General features: G+C 31.2%; 1 protein-coding gene across 2 annotated transcripts in view; it reads left to right on the top strand.

Moving 5' to 3' along the window:
• The window catches only part of KLHL1 (kelch like family member 1), a 323,324-nt gene that overhangs the window by 273,385 nt on the left and 34,215 nt on the right, over positions 1-15,724 (top strand). For both annotated transcript variants that reach the window (XM_090257994.1, XM_090257995.1), the window contains one exon: positions 13,290-13,452. In XM_090257994.1, the coding sequence (XP_090114120.1) occupies positions 13,290-13,452 (163 nt within the window). The remainder of the gene's footprint in view (positions 1-13,289; positions 13,453-15,724) is intronic.

A 15,724-nucleotide genomic window follows, 5' to 3' on the forward strand; every position in this document is an offset into this window, starting at 1 on the left:
GGTGAATCACACAGAAAGAGCTATTAATAGACCAGAAAAGATATTAAGTCAACGATGAAAAGCTTACCACTTCAGTTCCTGTTACTCTGTCTTGGACTGCTAATTCATTGCTTTCTTTTGCTTTTGCAGATTTATCTGGGGAGATTATTTCATTTTACATTTTAACTTTTTTCATAGATGTCTTCAACCTGACTGACCGTGCAAATTGTTCATGTCTCAATTTAAAATGCATGTTAACACTACTTTTAATAGAAAAATACATTCAATACTAGCATCTTAATGTGCAGGTGGTAATGGGATGCTAGAATAATCAAAACAAAACAAAAATATGTAGGCTAATAGCTATTTAAACATAGAGAGTATCTAAAAGAGTATTTACTCCAGCATCTTATTCTTACAAATGAAAAAACTGAGGCTGAGAGAGATTAGGTAGCTTGAAGTTTACACAGCTCATTAGTAGCAAAGCTTGGTTTTGAATTCTTCACAGATTTCAGGATTGTTTTGTTTTACTTTTTATTTTTGCATTGATTTTTCAACCTCTTTGTGATTATGTGTTTATTACTATTTCTAGAATATATCAAGTTCATTTTTCACAATAAATATGATGAGCTTAGGAACAGAGTCAGGTTTTTTGGAGCTGAAAAATGAGATCCTCAAGAAAGAGAAATGCAGTTGCCATCTGATCACATCGTTAGGGCTTCAAAGGGAGTGTGGTAAGCAGGGACCTTGGACTTTAAGCTTCTTCATCTCCTGCACAGGAAATTCCTCCTCAAGGAGCAAAGTTATCAATATTAACTCTAAAACCATATTTGGCTTTAGTCAATAAATTGTGTAACTTAGTATGTTTTTCCTTCATGCAGATTACCAAATGATAATGTTATATTATATATAGTAAATAAATTCATGCTGCATTCAAAGTAGATACAGATCTCAGAGAGGAGGGGGTGAAAGATAGTAGCCAAAGAACGTATATGCATGTATTCATAGCCCATGGACACAGAAAATGTGGTAAAAATAGGGTGAGGCAAAGGGGGAAAGGGGACATCTGTAATAGTGTCAAAAATAAAAAAAGAATATAAACAGTTTATAATTTTCTAAAAATTGTTTTCTTTTTTATATAATGGAGAGAAGCTACAAGCATTCTGATCTATATTTCTATCGCTGTAAATTTATTAATGCTTAAAATATTTTAAACAAATACATAAATAACCAACTGAAATTCTGTGGATAAGCATGCTTATAATTTTTGATACAGTGACTGATTTGATAAAATATTTCTAAATCTGTAGAACTATTGTTTATATAAGTCTAGAGTTTTGTGAATTACATACAGCTACCCTGAGACTAACTATAAAGATCTTTGTCATGGTCAATGTTATGACATTAGGGAAATACTCTTGGTTGCTATTTTATTGATGTGGTGTTATGAATTTTTGTCCTGTAATTATTTAGGCATCCAGAAAAATATATTTCACCTCAATTACTCCCAAAGTATCTCCTCATGAAACTGAAAGACTATATGTATTTTCATTTTTAGGTGAAATCAAATCAACCCTTCTTCATGTGTTTATTAAAATCACCCTTGCTAGAATGTAAGCCCAAGAGAATAAAGTCTTTTGCTGTTCTGCTCTGATGCATTAAGCACTGAACATATACAGGAAAGCAAATATTTTGAATGAATTAATATTTTTAATTAAAAGAATGTGTCCTATGAAGTTGAAGGCATTGCTGGAGATAGTTACTAATTATTTATGTAAATATTACTATAATGATATTTAATTTTAATAGACAAATAATATAAATCTTCTATTCAAATGTTTAGGCTTTTCAATCGCTATTACCTGTGTTGAGCAGCAGTGTAGTCCCAGTGTGCCTCTGTGCCTGTCATTTGTGTGACAGCAAACACTCCAGGACACTAAATACCTGGGTTTGAGCGTATTAGCCATGCCACGCATAGGAAGTTAGACATATCCTTAGATATGACTTATCTATTAGGTTTATTAGATTAACTCATCATTCAGCACTACCAGAAAAAGATTTAAACAAAAATATATTGCATTTTTTCCCATTTTCCCTGAGAAAGGGATAAAATTGTCATATTTGATATAGACAAAAGTTAATTCCGAAAACATTTCACCTTTTCACAAGACATGAAGCTTCTACTCATGAAACTATAAAGACAAAAAATGATGTCCTAGAAACATTTTCTTCCTTGATCAGTGCAGTTAAAAGATCGTTTTAAATGTAGACATCCAAAATAGAATTTGGAAGCAGCTTCAATGGTAAGCTGACTTATACAATGAGAGATATATCACAGGTACTCAGTTAATTTTTTCCTGAGAGATAGCAGGTTCTAAAATGTTAATATCCAAAAATTTATAGCACTAATATTTTCAACTTGAATAGAATGATATAAATATACCTTTTTTATAAGTTGCAAGTATATTTCATTTTAAACTTTGGAATAAAAGAAAAGAACAATGCAAAAATGAACTCACTATATTTTATGTTTGGTAAAAGGAAGAGAATAAAGGAAAAGTCACTTTCATAATTTTACCAGACTGTAATATTTGACATTCTTAAAGGATGGAAAAATGCAGATTAATATTGTTATAATGTAATACAAAAAAAAACTCAATATGTTAAAATTTAAGAAATTAAAACAGACCACACATTTATATACAGTATGCATAAATATACCTATGCCACTATATATTTGTATTTTCATGCCAAAATTTAATAAAGCCTCTTTGAATTAGACATTTTTTGTATTATGTTTATTGATTTGTGAATATTAAATCATCCTTGTATCACTGGGATGAATCCCACTTGATCGTGGTATATGATCTTTCTAGTGTGTTGCTATATCTGGTCTGCCAATATTTTGTTGAGAATTTTAGCATTTATGATCATCAGCAATATTGGCCTATAGTTTTATTTCTTTGTTGTGTCTTGACCTGGTTTTGGAATTAGAGTAATACTGGCTTCATAGAATGAGTCTGGGAGTCTCCCCTCTTCCTGGATTTTTTGGAATAGTTTGAGAAGGATAGGAGTTAGTTCTTTCCTAAATGTTTTGTAAAATTCACCTGTGAAGTCATTTGGTCCGGGGCTTTTGTGCGCTGGAAGTTTTTAACTTATGGCTTCAATTTCACTAGTTGTCATTTGTCTGTTCAGGCTTTCTGCTTCTTCTTAGTTTAGTTTTGGAAGATTATGTTTCCAGAAATTTGTCCATTTCATCTAGGTTGTCAAATTTCTTGTGACACAGTTGATCATAGTAATCTCTTACATCCTTTTATTTCTGTGGTATCAATTGTGATTTCTCCTTTTTCATTTCTGATTTCATTTATTTGGGTCCTCTCTCTTTTTTTCTTGATGAGCGTTGCTAAAGCTTGTCAATTTTGTTTATCTTTTCAAAGAACCAGCTCCTGGTTTTATTGATTTTTTGAATTGATTGTTTAGTCTCTATGTCATTTAATTCTGCTATGATCTTGATGATTTTCTTCCTTCTACTCTCTCTGGGCTTTGTTTATCATTGTTCCTCTAGTTCTTGTAGCTGTAGGATTATATTTTTTTTATTATAGATTCTTCTATCCCTTTTACATAGGCCTGTATTGCTAGGAACTTTCCTCTCAGGACTGCTTTCGATGTGACCCATAGGTTTTGGATTTTTGTGTGTTCATTATCATTTGTTTCCAGAAAATTTTTGGTGTCTTCCTTGATGTCATTGTTAACCCATTCATTATTTAATAACAGGTTATTCATTCTCCATGAGTTTGAAATTTTTTGAGTTTTTTCCTTGAGGTTGATTTCCAGTTTCAAGCCATTGTTATCTGAGAAGATGCTTGATATAATTTCAATGTTCTTGAATTTGTTGAGGCTTGTTTTGTGTCCTACCATGTGGTCTATCTTTGAAAATGTTCCATGTGCACTTGAAAAGAATGTATATTTTGCTTCTTTGGGTTGAAAAGTTCTATATATATCAACTAAGTCCATTTGATCCAGAGCAGTGGTTCTCAATCTTCCTAATGCTGTGACCCTTTAATACAGTTCCTCATGTTGTGGTGACCCTCAACCATAAAATTATTTTTGTTGCTACTTCATAACTCTAATTTTGCTACTGTTATGAATCGTAATGCAAACATCTGATATGCAGGATGTATTTTCATTGTTGCAAATTATTAAAGCATAGTGATTAATCACAAAAACAATATGAAACTATATATGTGTTTTTCGATGGTCTTAGGTGACCCCTGTGAAAGGGTCGTTCAACCCCCAAAGGGGTCACGACCCATAGGTTGAGAACCGATGATCTAGAGTGTTGTTCAATGCCTCAATATCCTTGGTGTTTCTTTATTTTGAAGATCTATCCATTGTTGACAAAAGGGTGTTAAAGTCCCCTACTATGAGTGTGTTGCTGTCTATAGCCTTCCTGAAGTCTTTCAAAATGTTCCTTACATATTTGGGTGCTCCTATGTTGGGTGCATATATGTTTACAAGGGTTATATCTTCTTGATGGATTTTTTCCTTAAGTATCATGAAATGTCCTTCTTTGTCTCTTTTTATGGTCTCTGCTGTGAAATCTGTTTTGTCTGATATAAGTATTGCTACCCCAGCTTTATTTTCATGTCCATTTGCTTGAAATATTTTTTTTTCATCTCTTCACTTTCAGTCTTTGTGGATCTTTTGTTCTAAGGTGCATCTCTTGTAGACAGCATATATGTTGATCATGCTTTCTAATCCATTCAGCTACCCTATGTCTTTTGATTGATGCATATAATCCATTAATGTTTAAGGTTATTTTCATAGGTACTTATTCATTGTCATTTTTCCTCTTTGTACTCGTGTTCTTCTCTGTCTCTCTCTGTTTCTTCATCTTCTTAAAGCAGACACTTTAGCATTTCTTGCAATGCTGTTTTGGTGAAGATGTATTCTTTTAGCCTTCTTTTGTTTGGGTAACTCCTTATTTCACTTTCCATTTTGAATGAGAGACTTGCTGGGTAGGGAATTCTTGGTTGTAAGCCTTTGTTTTTCATTGCTTGGAATATTTTTTGCCATTCCCTTCTGGCTTGTAGTGTTTCTGTTGAGAAATCTGATGATAGCCTTATTGGAGTTCCCTTGTATGTTATTAGGTGTTTCTCTCGTGCTACTTTTAGGATTCTCCCTTTGTCTTTCAATGTTGACATTTTAATTATTATGTGTCTTGGAGTGGGCCTGTTGGGGTTTACCTTCATTGGGACCCTCTGTATTTCCTAGACTTGTGTGACTTTTTCTCTCATTAAGTTAGGGAAGTCTTCTGTCATCACTTTTTCAAACAGATTTTCTATCCCTTGCTCCTCTTCTCCTTCTGGTATTCCTATGATACATATATTATTATGTTTCATGTTATCTTGCAGCTCTCTTAAGGCCTCTTCATCTTTTCAGGGTTTTTTTTTGTTTGTTTGTTTGTTTGTTTTGATGCTGTTGTTGCACTGTCTGGGAATTTTTTTCAGTGTTGTCCTCCATCTTGCTGATCCAATTTTCTGTTTTCTCTAGCTTGCTTTTAATTCCTTCTACTATGTTCTTCAACTCATAAATTGTATTCTTCATTTCCTCCTGGCTCTTATTGATAGCTTCTATGTCCTTTTTCATGCTGGTGTAATTCTCAGTAAGTTCCTTGTAGTCTTCTTTGAGCTTTTTGAGCTCATTGAGCTTCCCTATAATCTACATTTTGAATTCCATATCTGATAGTTTGCTTTCCTCTATTTCATTTAGCAATCTTTCTGGGGATTCCTTCTTTCCTTTCGGTGGGGGGTTGTCTCTGTCCCCCCATTTTTATGACTCTTCTTGTTTGTTGCTACTTCTTAGATTGATCTGCACTTTTTGCTGAATTACACTTTTTCATGCATCTTGCAAATATGCACATATATATCTATTGAGTTTATATATTCTTTTAAAGAATAGTACATTATGGTTAATCTTTATTCTTGTTAGAAAGGCCAAAATTTTAGGACTCTTAAGTATGTTAAGAAGCATAATGCAGCATAGTTACTATTCTTCTGAGCTCTCAAAATTTTTTTCTTTATTTGATACAGATTCTCTTAAGAAGATTAACATATTTTGTTATTATTGCAATAAAATATTTGCCTCACTTTAATTTTTATAAAATAATTGCTTTAATATTGATTCTGTCATAACACCAAAAGATAAACTAAGTTCAAATTGATATTTTATTATGTTAGATTGAAATATTCAGAGTAAATTTTATTCATTTAGCAAGGACTTTTCTGGATGCCAAACAGAAAACTGAATAAACAAGACACTGCTGTCATATTGCTTTGGATTTAGTAAGGTAACAGAAAAACCATGTATTTAATAGGTGTTTTTTCTAGGACTTTTTCTTTTGATTCTAGGATAATTCCTTTTGGAAGTATATATAATAAGGGAAATAACTTATTTACACATAAAATATGTACATTATTATACTAACTGAACCACACTATTGAGGTTTTCAAAGTTTTTCTATTAGATATTTATTTGTATGCTGTTAATTAAAATGACAAATTTTGTTCAATATAATAACTATTACATAATATGTATGTTAATAACACAAAATGATGAATGTCTCTGAGACATTAAAAGTTAATTATATATATAAATATATAATACAAATATATTTTGTATAAATATGTTAACTTTAGAATATAAGTACTAGGGTTTCTTTGGTAGATATCTGTAGCCTTTAGCAGTGGGAGGTAGTTGTAGAGTCTAATTCTTTCCCCCTCTGACTGACTGTGTCAATGAAAAATAAAGTGTTGGATCAAATTTTGATGCATACACACACACACACACACATACACACATATGCAGAAGCCAAACATACTACTTGATTTGTATGCTAAACAAAAGACAGCTCTAAGTGGCATACAGATAAAATTGTGGTTCAGACTAAGGAAGAGAATCCCCATATTTTGTTATACTTGAAAAAACCCTTGAACATGCAATGAACAACCTGTTATAATTATAATTTTATAACCTTCTTCTAGAACTATATAGTCTGTCTTTGTGAAGGAAGAAGTGCTTGGAAAATATTTCTTCTTAGTTCATATATTTTAAATACCACACATTTCATTAAGGGACAGAATATTTCTATTAATTATACACAAGAAATATGATTAGCATAGCTGATGTTGTATTAATTCACACTTGAATCTGAGCTTTTGATGGGTTGTTTAAATGTTAACAAACCACTGTAGTTTGCAGAAGCTAACTTCCCTGTTAAATTAGATATGAATAACTTAAATATGAATTGATGGCTTTCTTAATAAAAACTGAAGTAAGACATAGGAAAACTATATTATAGTCCATATGCTGATATGTTCTAACAAATTACAAAGAATATAGAAATTGAAATTTTTGGATTTTTATGAGTAAAACAACCACAACCTTAAATTTTTGCTCTATATTATCTCATCTTAAATGAATAGATTTTCATACTATTTGTTAATAAAAAGACAAATGCTTTGATTTATAATTTTTATATCACTTAGGGTCTTTATTTTTTATTTAAACAGTAGTCCAATTATTATTTTTCTAAAACACACTTTTTTATTTTTATTATAAAATATTTATATTTAAATGACTATTATATATAGTAAAATTAAATTAATATTGATATTGATTTTTTTCTCTTTTGATAATGACAAGTATAAAAGGTTGCATATTCCCTAAATCAATAAGCATAAAAAGATACTGATTATTCAACATCCTTAAGCAGTAACTGGTGCTGAATCGTCATAATTGTCAAATTTTAGAAATAAATGTAAAATGTCACTATTATATGTAAAATTTATAACTAAGAAGAATAAGGAGAGCCATAATAAAAATAGTGTAAGAAGCAATTGAATTCAGGTGAATCCAGACTTTTTTTTTTGTTTCTTCCTGGACAAAGTTTTGACCTTGACCTTATTTTTGACCTTCAATATATGAAATTACGTTACACTAAGGGCTGTATTTTTTAAAAAAGAAAAGTGCTAAAACTCTCCAAAGGACTTTAAGTATACATTTTCTCATTTAGTTCTCACAACAGCTCCTAAAAGTGAATGCCATTATTTTCACCACTTTTCAGATTAGAAAACTGACCCTCCAAGTGTTGAAGCAGTTTGCTTGTTATTATAAGGATATTCAAACATTTTGCATTCAATTTCATTCTCTGGTAGTTACTTTTTATTACTATTCTGTTCAGGCCGTAGCTTAGAAACACCTTTATGTCACACAATTACTCCCAGGCAATGGGCAAATTCCGAAGAGGTTTTAATGGAATGATGTGTGAAATAGAGGGGTCAACAAGTAAAACCACCTCAGGAACTTGTGAGCAGTTATTTTCAACTCCTACAGTTGCTTATTTTGTTTATGTTGATTTTTATTTGTTTCCATTTAATGAAATATAGCTGCACAGGTATACCAGAAATGGAATAACTAAATCAACATGTTTTTCTCTGCAGCCTTTAAAATAGCATTTCCAAGTATCAGCTAAGAACTATGTAAGTCCATGATATTAAAATGATGGCGCTCTGGGATCCTAGTGTTATTGCAATTATTTTATCTTATTTATACTATTTATTTATAAGTTTTGCAATACTAAATGGATACAAATCAGGAAGATGGCTTAGTGGAATTTACTCTTTTGATATCATGTATTCACTTTTTAATTCAGGTCTCCCTATTGTAATTATTTTGGCATGAAATAAAGAACCATTACAACATCATTGTTATTAAACAGAATTCACTCAAAAGTATTTTATACTATATTATCCACACTTAGAAAACCCTAACATCTAAAGCTGTGCACCCAGATCTCTTTATTGTTAGTCTCTCTTGGCACAGAAACTATATCTGTTTCTTTCAAATTTCCTAACTGTTTATAACTTGAAACAGCTAACCTGAATCTGTACCAACAAAGGTTGATTGCTGCTGGAATGTAAGTAAGCACTGACTGACAACCAAGGGTCATTAGTGGAAGAATCTCTAGATGTGGTCTCTAACCTGTGCTTACATCTAAAAATATATAGAACGTTTATTAACCTGCATTTCCCTAAAAGATTTAAGACTTGAAGGCAAAGTTAAGTGATTTATTACCGGTAGATTAAACATTTTTCCACAGTCTTCTAGCTTTTAGGAGAGACTATGTCATATTCATTTTTATTTAACTGCTCACAAGTGCCTGAAACATTGTTAGTTCACATTAAAGCTCTTGTTAAATGAATATAAGATACTGTTATCAATTGCAAAAACATATTAACAAAAACTTAAAAATATTTTAATTCCTTCATTAAGAAACATACTTGTTCAATTTCTATACACACCGGAAATTCAAGTATATATATTTTTCTTTTTGTCAGTGCAACCTAGAAAAAACTAAAGGGATCTCAGTTTAAAGAACAAATATTTAATAATTAACATAGGTATAAACAAGGTCTCAACTGATGGAGTTATTAATAATTACTGGGCTTTAATCACAACGTCTCAAAGTCAATGTGTAACAGAAACAAATTGTGTACAAATGTGGGAAAATTAATCTTTAAGGCAGTTCTGAAATGTATTTAATGGCTAGAAATCATTTGACAAGTTAGTATTGAGATTTTACTTGGTAAAATATCTTCTTACAACCATTGGACATGTGTTTTAGTCAAGATACCAGCACAAATTTTTTAAATCTGCTGTTGGGATATAATTTTTTTTTAAATAGTAACTCTGTAATTCTTTACTTTTAAAAAATTTAATAAAAACAATCTTTTAAAAATCCCATGATTCAGTATAACTTAAACTGTGTTGATTTATAAAGTTGATACTCTAATTTCTTTTTTTGATTGACCTTACAAAAATAGCTCCTTTAATCTAAAAAATAGTCAGATTATTCTATATGAAATAATGGGGGAAATATTTTTTTTTCAATTCTTAAAATAGAACTGTTTCCTTTTACTATCCACAGAAATAACAATGCCTTAAATAAAATTTCAATTTTTTAATTTATAGTTTTTACTTAATTTTAAAATGTATTCTTTAAGCATTTATTAAATACTATTAATTCAACATTATGCTATACATTAAAAATTAAGTATAATCAACAATCAGTATAAGTTTTTCATAGAGGAAAATTTTCTCAAGGCTTTGCCTTTTAATTTTCTTTCAAACTACTGCACAACCCTTCCACATCTTTACAGAGATTCTTTATCATCATACACTGCATTTCAAGTCACAGAAGATTGATTTGTTATCCTAAGCTTTTGTTTCCTGAAGTAATCAATTATTTTACTTTTTCTATATTTCTCCATGGTTCATCTACTCATGCCGCTAGTGAGCACCCATGCATTGATTGTCCATTAGGTCTAAATCACACTTCTAGGTGTTTTGTAAGACTCAATAATTTATCAGAAAAAAAATCTTACTTTCACAGAAACTGTAGTTTTGTAGACACAAATCCTAAATTATCTGAAAAGAATCTAGAAAAATTACAATTTTTATTTAAAAACTATCAAATAATGGTTGCATTTTTTTTTCAGCTTGGTAAATAAGAGAAAATTATATCTTTAGAGGCTTGAATGGAGATATAAATGATAGGACTGAGCAAAAAAGGAAAAGGGATTAATGGGCATGGACAACAGTGTAGTGATTACTGGGGAGACGGGGTAATTAAGGGGACTAAATGGTAATGGAAAAAATATAATAAAGATTAAACTAAAAAATAAATGATGCATAGAATTTTGTTATGTTACAGAGATATTCTGCAGTATATGGTACAATATAAGAAATGTCATGAAAGATAGGCCATATGAAACATAGATGAAACACCATGTATTCCATTTGACTATCTTAAATAATTTATAACAATGGTAAACAGATTTTAAAAGTTTGAGGCCAGATACTAAATTATGTATTATATCACATGATAAAGTTCAATACTTTCTTAACAGACGAAAATCTTCCAAGCTTTTGAGCAGGGATAGTTTGTACTCCTGGGAGATGAATCTCAATATTTTAGCAGCATTGAAAATGAATGGAAGAAAGAAGATAGGCAGGTAGCCAACTGAGTTACGTGGTTGCTGAAATACATAATGCGAAAATTAAATAAGACAAATTATGGAAAAAACAAAAGGAAAGAAAACATTGAGGACATTTTACAAATAAAAATTTCCATTGAAATTATTAATTGTGATAAATCTGCTAAAAATCTGTGGAATTAACTTTAATAAAGAGTTGATGATAGTGATTATGTTGGTGTAGATTGATAATTCTTGATTATATTAACTGTTAAAACAGTTTTAATTTGTAAATGTATAAAATCTGTTAAAATGTGTAAATCACAAAAATAAACATGTTTTTTCCTCACTATCCCTTTGATACACAAAAACTATTTTTATATTAAAACAAAATATCTGGATTTTTCATTGGTTAAAATAGTTTTGGCAAATAATTTCAGTATAAGCCTGAAACAAAAACTAATAAATAATGTATTTGTTTTCATTTACAGAAATGTTTCTTAATGATTTAGTAACTAATAAATGTAGCAATAATTTACTTAAACTAGATAAACCCATGTCTATTTTCTTTCCTGTTTCTTTTCTAAAATGGAGAAAACTTTGCAATAATATCCACTGCCCTTTCCATCAGGGTAATGTACAGCAAAAAACCAAAATTTTCTAATTCAACAATTTATAGTAGGAAACAAAATTAGTAAAAGTGTTTGACTTATTTTTCTAAAAGTTCATTTAGACTAAGATGTATTACCATCCCTCCCATTTGTTGTTCAAGCCAGGCCTGTTCATGTTTTCAAATCCTTAGGACAGACACTGTTGATTCCCTGTCTACCAGATACCCCACTGTATCTTTCCTAAAATAACTTCATTTTTATGTGAATACAATGGAGCAGTCTAAGGAGTATCAGGAAGGCAAACTGATTCCCTTAGACAGTTATTAGTCTAGACGAGAGATAGGCTTGTAACTGAGCCCCAGACAGAGAAGTATGGGAGAAATCTGCTGGGATTCCTGAGAATCCTCCTTGACAAGACAAAAGATATCTATCTATGCATACTTCCTTCTGTCTCTTCCCATGCCAATTCACACTCATATTCTTGGGTGATGATGATGATGACTCTGTGCTAATTTGGTTACACAGAGTCAAACACACACAAAACGTAAAATAATGTAAAATATATTCCAGATATTTTTAAAATTTCCAATCTTATACTTAGTTTAACTTTATTTACATGTACAGAAAGAAGCATAATTTTATGTACACTTTCTTTCACTGTTTTGTCTCACAATCCAGTGCAGTATGTAAAGCTAAGAAAAAAATTTGAGGATCATAGTGGAATCTCTAATAACAATTACAAAGCAACCATGCATTCTAGAGGATACAATTCTCCAAGCACACTGCATTACCTTCCCAGTGCTGCCATAACAAATTACCACAAACCTGGTGGCTTAAAATTTATTATCTTACTGTTCTGGAGGACAGAATTCCAAAATCAGCATGTCAGCAGGGCTACTTTTCTCTAGGGCTCTACAAGAGAATCCTTCTTTGCCTCTTCCTGCACCTGGAGGATCCAGCTGTTCCTTGGCTTGTGGCCACATCCCTCTAATCACTGCCACTTTGTTCACATTGCCTCCTCTCTGTGTTTAAAATCTCCCCTGTGTTTCTCTTCTAAGGACACTTATTGAATTTAAGGCTCACCTGCCTAATTCAAGATGATTTCTTCATCTCAAGAGCCTTAACTTAATCCCATCTGTAAAAATGTTTTATCCAATAAAGTAACATTATCATGTTCTAGGAAATTAGAATATAGATATATCCTTTTTTCAGGCTACCAGACAAGGCCCTACTCACTTTTCAAAAAATTTAAAATATTTTAGTGGTATAAATATCAGTTTAAAATTTGGTAGATCCAATGATTTCACAGGTATTTAAAGTCTGCATAAAGTTAATTACTTCTGTCCTGTATTTACAGTATGTCTGTATATACTGTTACATCATTTTTTAAAACCACGAAGTGTTAAAGCATTTGTAACCATAAATTTTATTATCTACCTTCTAAAGATAGATATTAAATAAGCACTCAACATTAACAGCTTTGAAACAGCTAATGTTTAGTAATGAAAAAGAGCTAATGTAATTCACAAAAATAAAGGCATTCAAATTGGAAAGGAGGAAGTAAAACTATCATCATTTGCAGACAATGTGATAGTGTACACAGAAAACCCTATTAGTCTCTACCAAATAAACCCATTCTGTTTTCATTTCTCCCGTGTTTTAGGTGTGACAGTACTTGAAGGCCCAATTTATGCCGTGGGAGGACATGATGGCTGGAGCTACCTGAATACCGTGGAGAGGTGGGATCCCCAGAGTCAGCAATGGACATTTGTAGCCAGTATGTCAATTGCCCGAAGCACAGTTGGTGTAGCAGCATTGAATGGCAAGTGAGTAGATTTTTCTTTTTTATCTAAAAAGATTTTTTTTAGTGAATAGTCTTATAAAATAACTTTTAATAAGCTGATTCAATAAAAGTATTTTTAAATATTTTTTCGATATTTTTGTTTTTTAATGTTTTATTGTTTATGCTGTTATAGCTGTCCCGTTTTCTCCTCTTCACCCCCTCCACCCAGCCCGCCTCCCACTTCCATAGTTAATCTCCACACCGTTGTCCATGTCCATGGGTCCTTCATCTTTAGTTTTTTATTTTTTATTTTTTAAATTAGTCTTCATGTAGAATTGACAAATCAAGACTGCTTTTTTTTCTGGTTATCTCTATAGAAAACAAAACTTCTTCACATGAATTGCTGGTTAAAGATGTAGCAAATATATTTCATGAGAATTATGCCCACTAAAAATCTGCATACTTATATCTTTCTTGGTAAAATTATCTGAGAGCCTTCAAAAAGCTTTTAAATTTTGGTGACCAATTTATAGCTTTTGTATAACTATAGGACTTTGGTCACCTATCACCGTTTCCATTTCTAACATTCTATATCAGGAACTCTCTGCCTTAATACCGCTTATATTTTGAGCCAGATAATTTTTGTTAGGGGCAAGGCTCTGTCCTGTACATTATAGGGTGTTTAGCAGCATGCTGAGCTTCTGTGCACTAGATGCTAGTTATTCTCTGACCCCAATGTGACAACCAAAAGTCTCCAGACGTCACCTAATGTGTTCTGAGGGTGGCAAAATAGACTCTCTCTCACTCCCAGAACTCCTGCTCTAAACAAAGTTATTAACACATCCTTCCTGGAACGTCTCATGCTAACAATCTCCTCTCCCTGCTCTTCCACCTACAGTCCATTTGGGAAAGCAGCCAAAGCCATCTTAAGGGCTTTATTTGCAATTAGAAAACCCACCAGATATTGTCCCTGCCTAATCTTTTTGTTTGTTTGTTAGTTTGTTTTTGTTCTCTGTACATCAGCCAAGTTGCCCTTTTATCTATGTGTGGAATATGGCAAGTTCTAACCCAACTTAATCCCTCTGAGTTTGCTTTTTTCTTGTTCTGAGATGCTGTTTCTGCCAAATCCCATGTGCCTGAGTCCTTCCCATCGTTCAGATTTTATCACAAAATTTGTCCACGTGAAGATGTTTATTATGCATTATATTTAAAAGACAACACTTCATACCTAGCCAAACTATTAACTTACTGTTCTTGAAATTACATACGTTATAGCCTTTTGTCTCTTTTACTAGCTTTATATGTTCAGTAAATGTTGAGATTTTGTATGCATCATTCATTATCATATCCCCGGGCTTTAATACCCCTTCACTATATCTACTGAGTAAATGTTGAATGAATTGCCCTGTCCAATTTAGTTAGTCTTAACGTTTGACAACCGAAATGCTTTTTCTAAATATGTATGTATTTACATAGTTACTATTAAACACATTGTTAAAAAAATATATACTGATTCTCTCACCTAAATTGTAAGTAAACATTTCCTGGGCATTAAAATCTCTTGTAAATTCAATTGGTTATGCAACAGTTTGCCATATTAAAAAAAAAAAAAAAAACACTAAATGTAAGTCAATAGTCTCTGATTTTTTACATCAAACGTATTTAAATATATCTGATATACTTACATCTAAATAATATAGACACTATTTCTCAAAATTTGATATGATAAAAAAGCAATTATTTTCATGCTTAAAATAAATATTTTAAATATTTTCTTTAATAGGATTTCTTTTCCATAACTGTCTTTTCTCCTCAGTAATTTTATTTCTTTTATACTTAAATGGGAAATTTTGTCTTCTATATCATTGATTCAATCACTGACATCGTGTTTATGAATTTCATTATTGTCGATGTAGGCTAAAATGTTTGCATTTTACTTTTTTTTACATTATATGTTTATTTGACTCTTCTCTTCCCTATCTGCTTCTCAGGCATCTTATTTCAACTGAGTGTGCTACCTTATCCTCTTATCATTAAACTTTCTTATATCACCAAATACATTATTTTCTTAATTTATTGAGAGAAAATTTACTTATTTTTCACAGAAAGCACAAATTGCAAAGTACACACTTTGTTTGAGTAGTAGAATGTTTTTATGTTAAAGAAAGACTATTAACCATATTTTATTTTGTTTTTCTATGTACTCCGTATGATTTGTCTTGTCATAGAGCATTTAAGTATCTTAATTTATCACAAAGTCAGTATGGTTCACTGTTCTTAAAATCCTAGTCTCAAATACTTTGTTAGAAGTATAA

This window comes from Furipterus horrens, unplaced genomic scaffold (assembly GCF_987537825.1).
Source record: "Furipterus horrens unplaced genomic scaffold, mFurHor1.1.pri manual_scaffold_12, whole genome shotgun sequence".
NCBI classification, from domain to species: Eukaryota; Metazoa; Chordata; class Mammalia; order Chiroptera; family Furipteridae; genus Furipterus; species Furipterus horrens.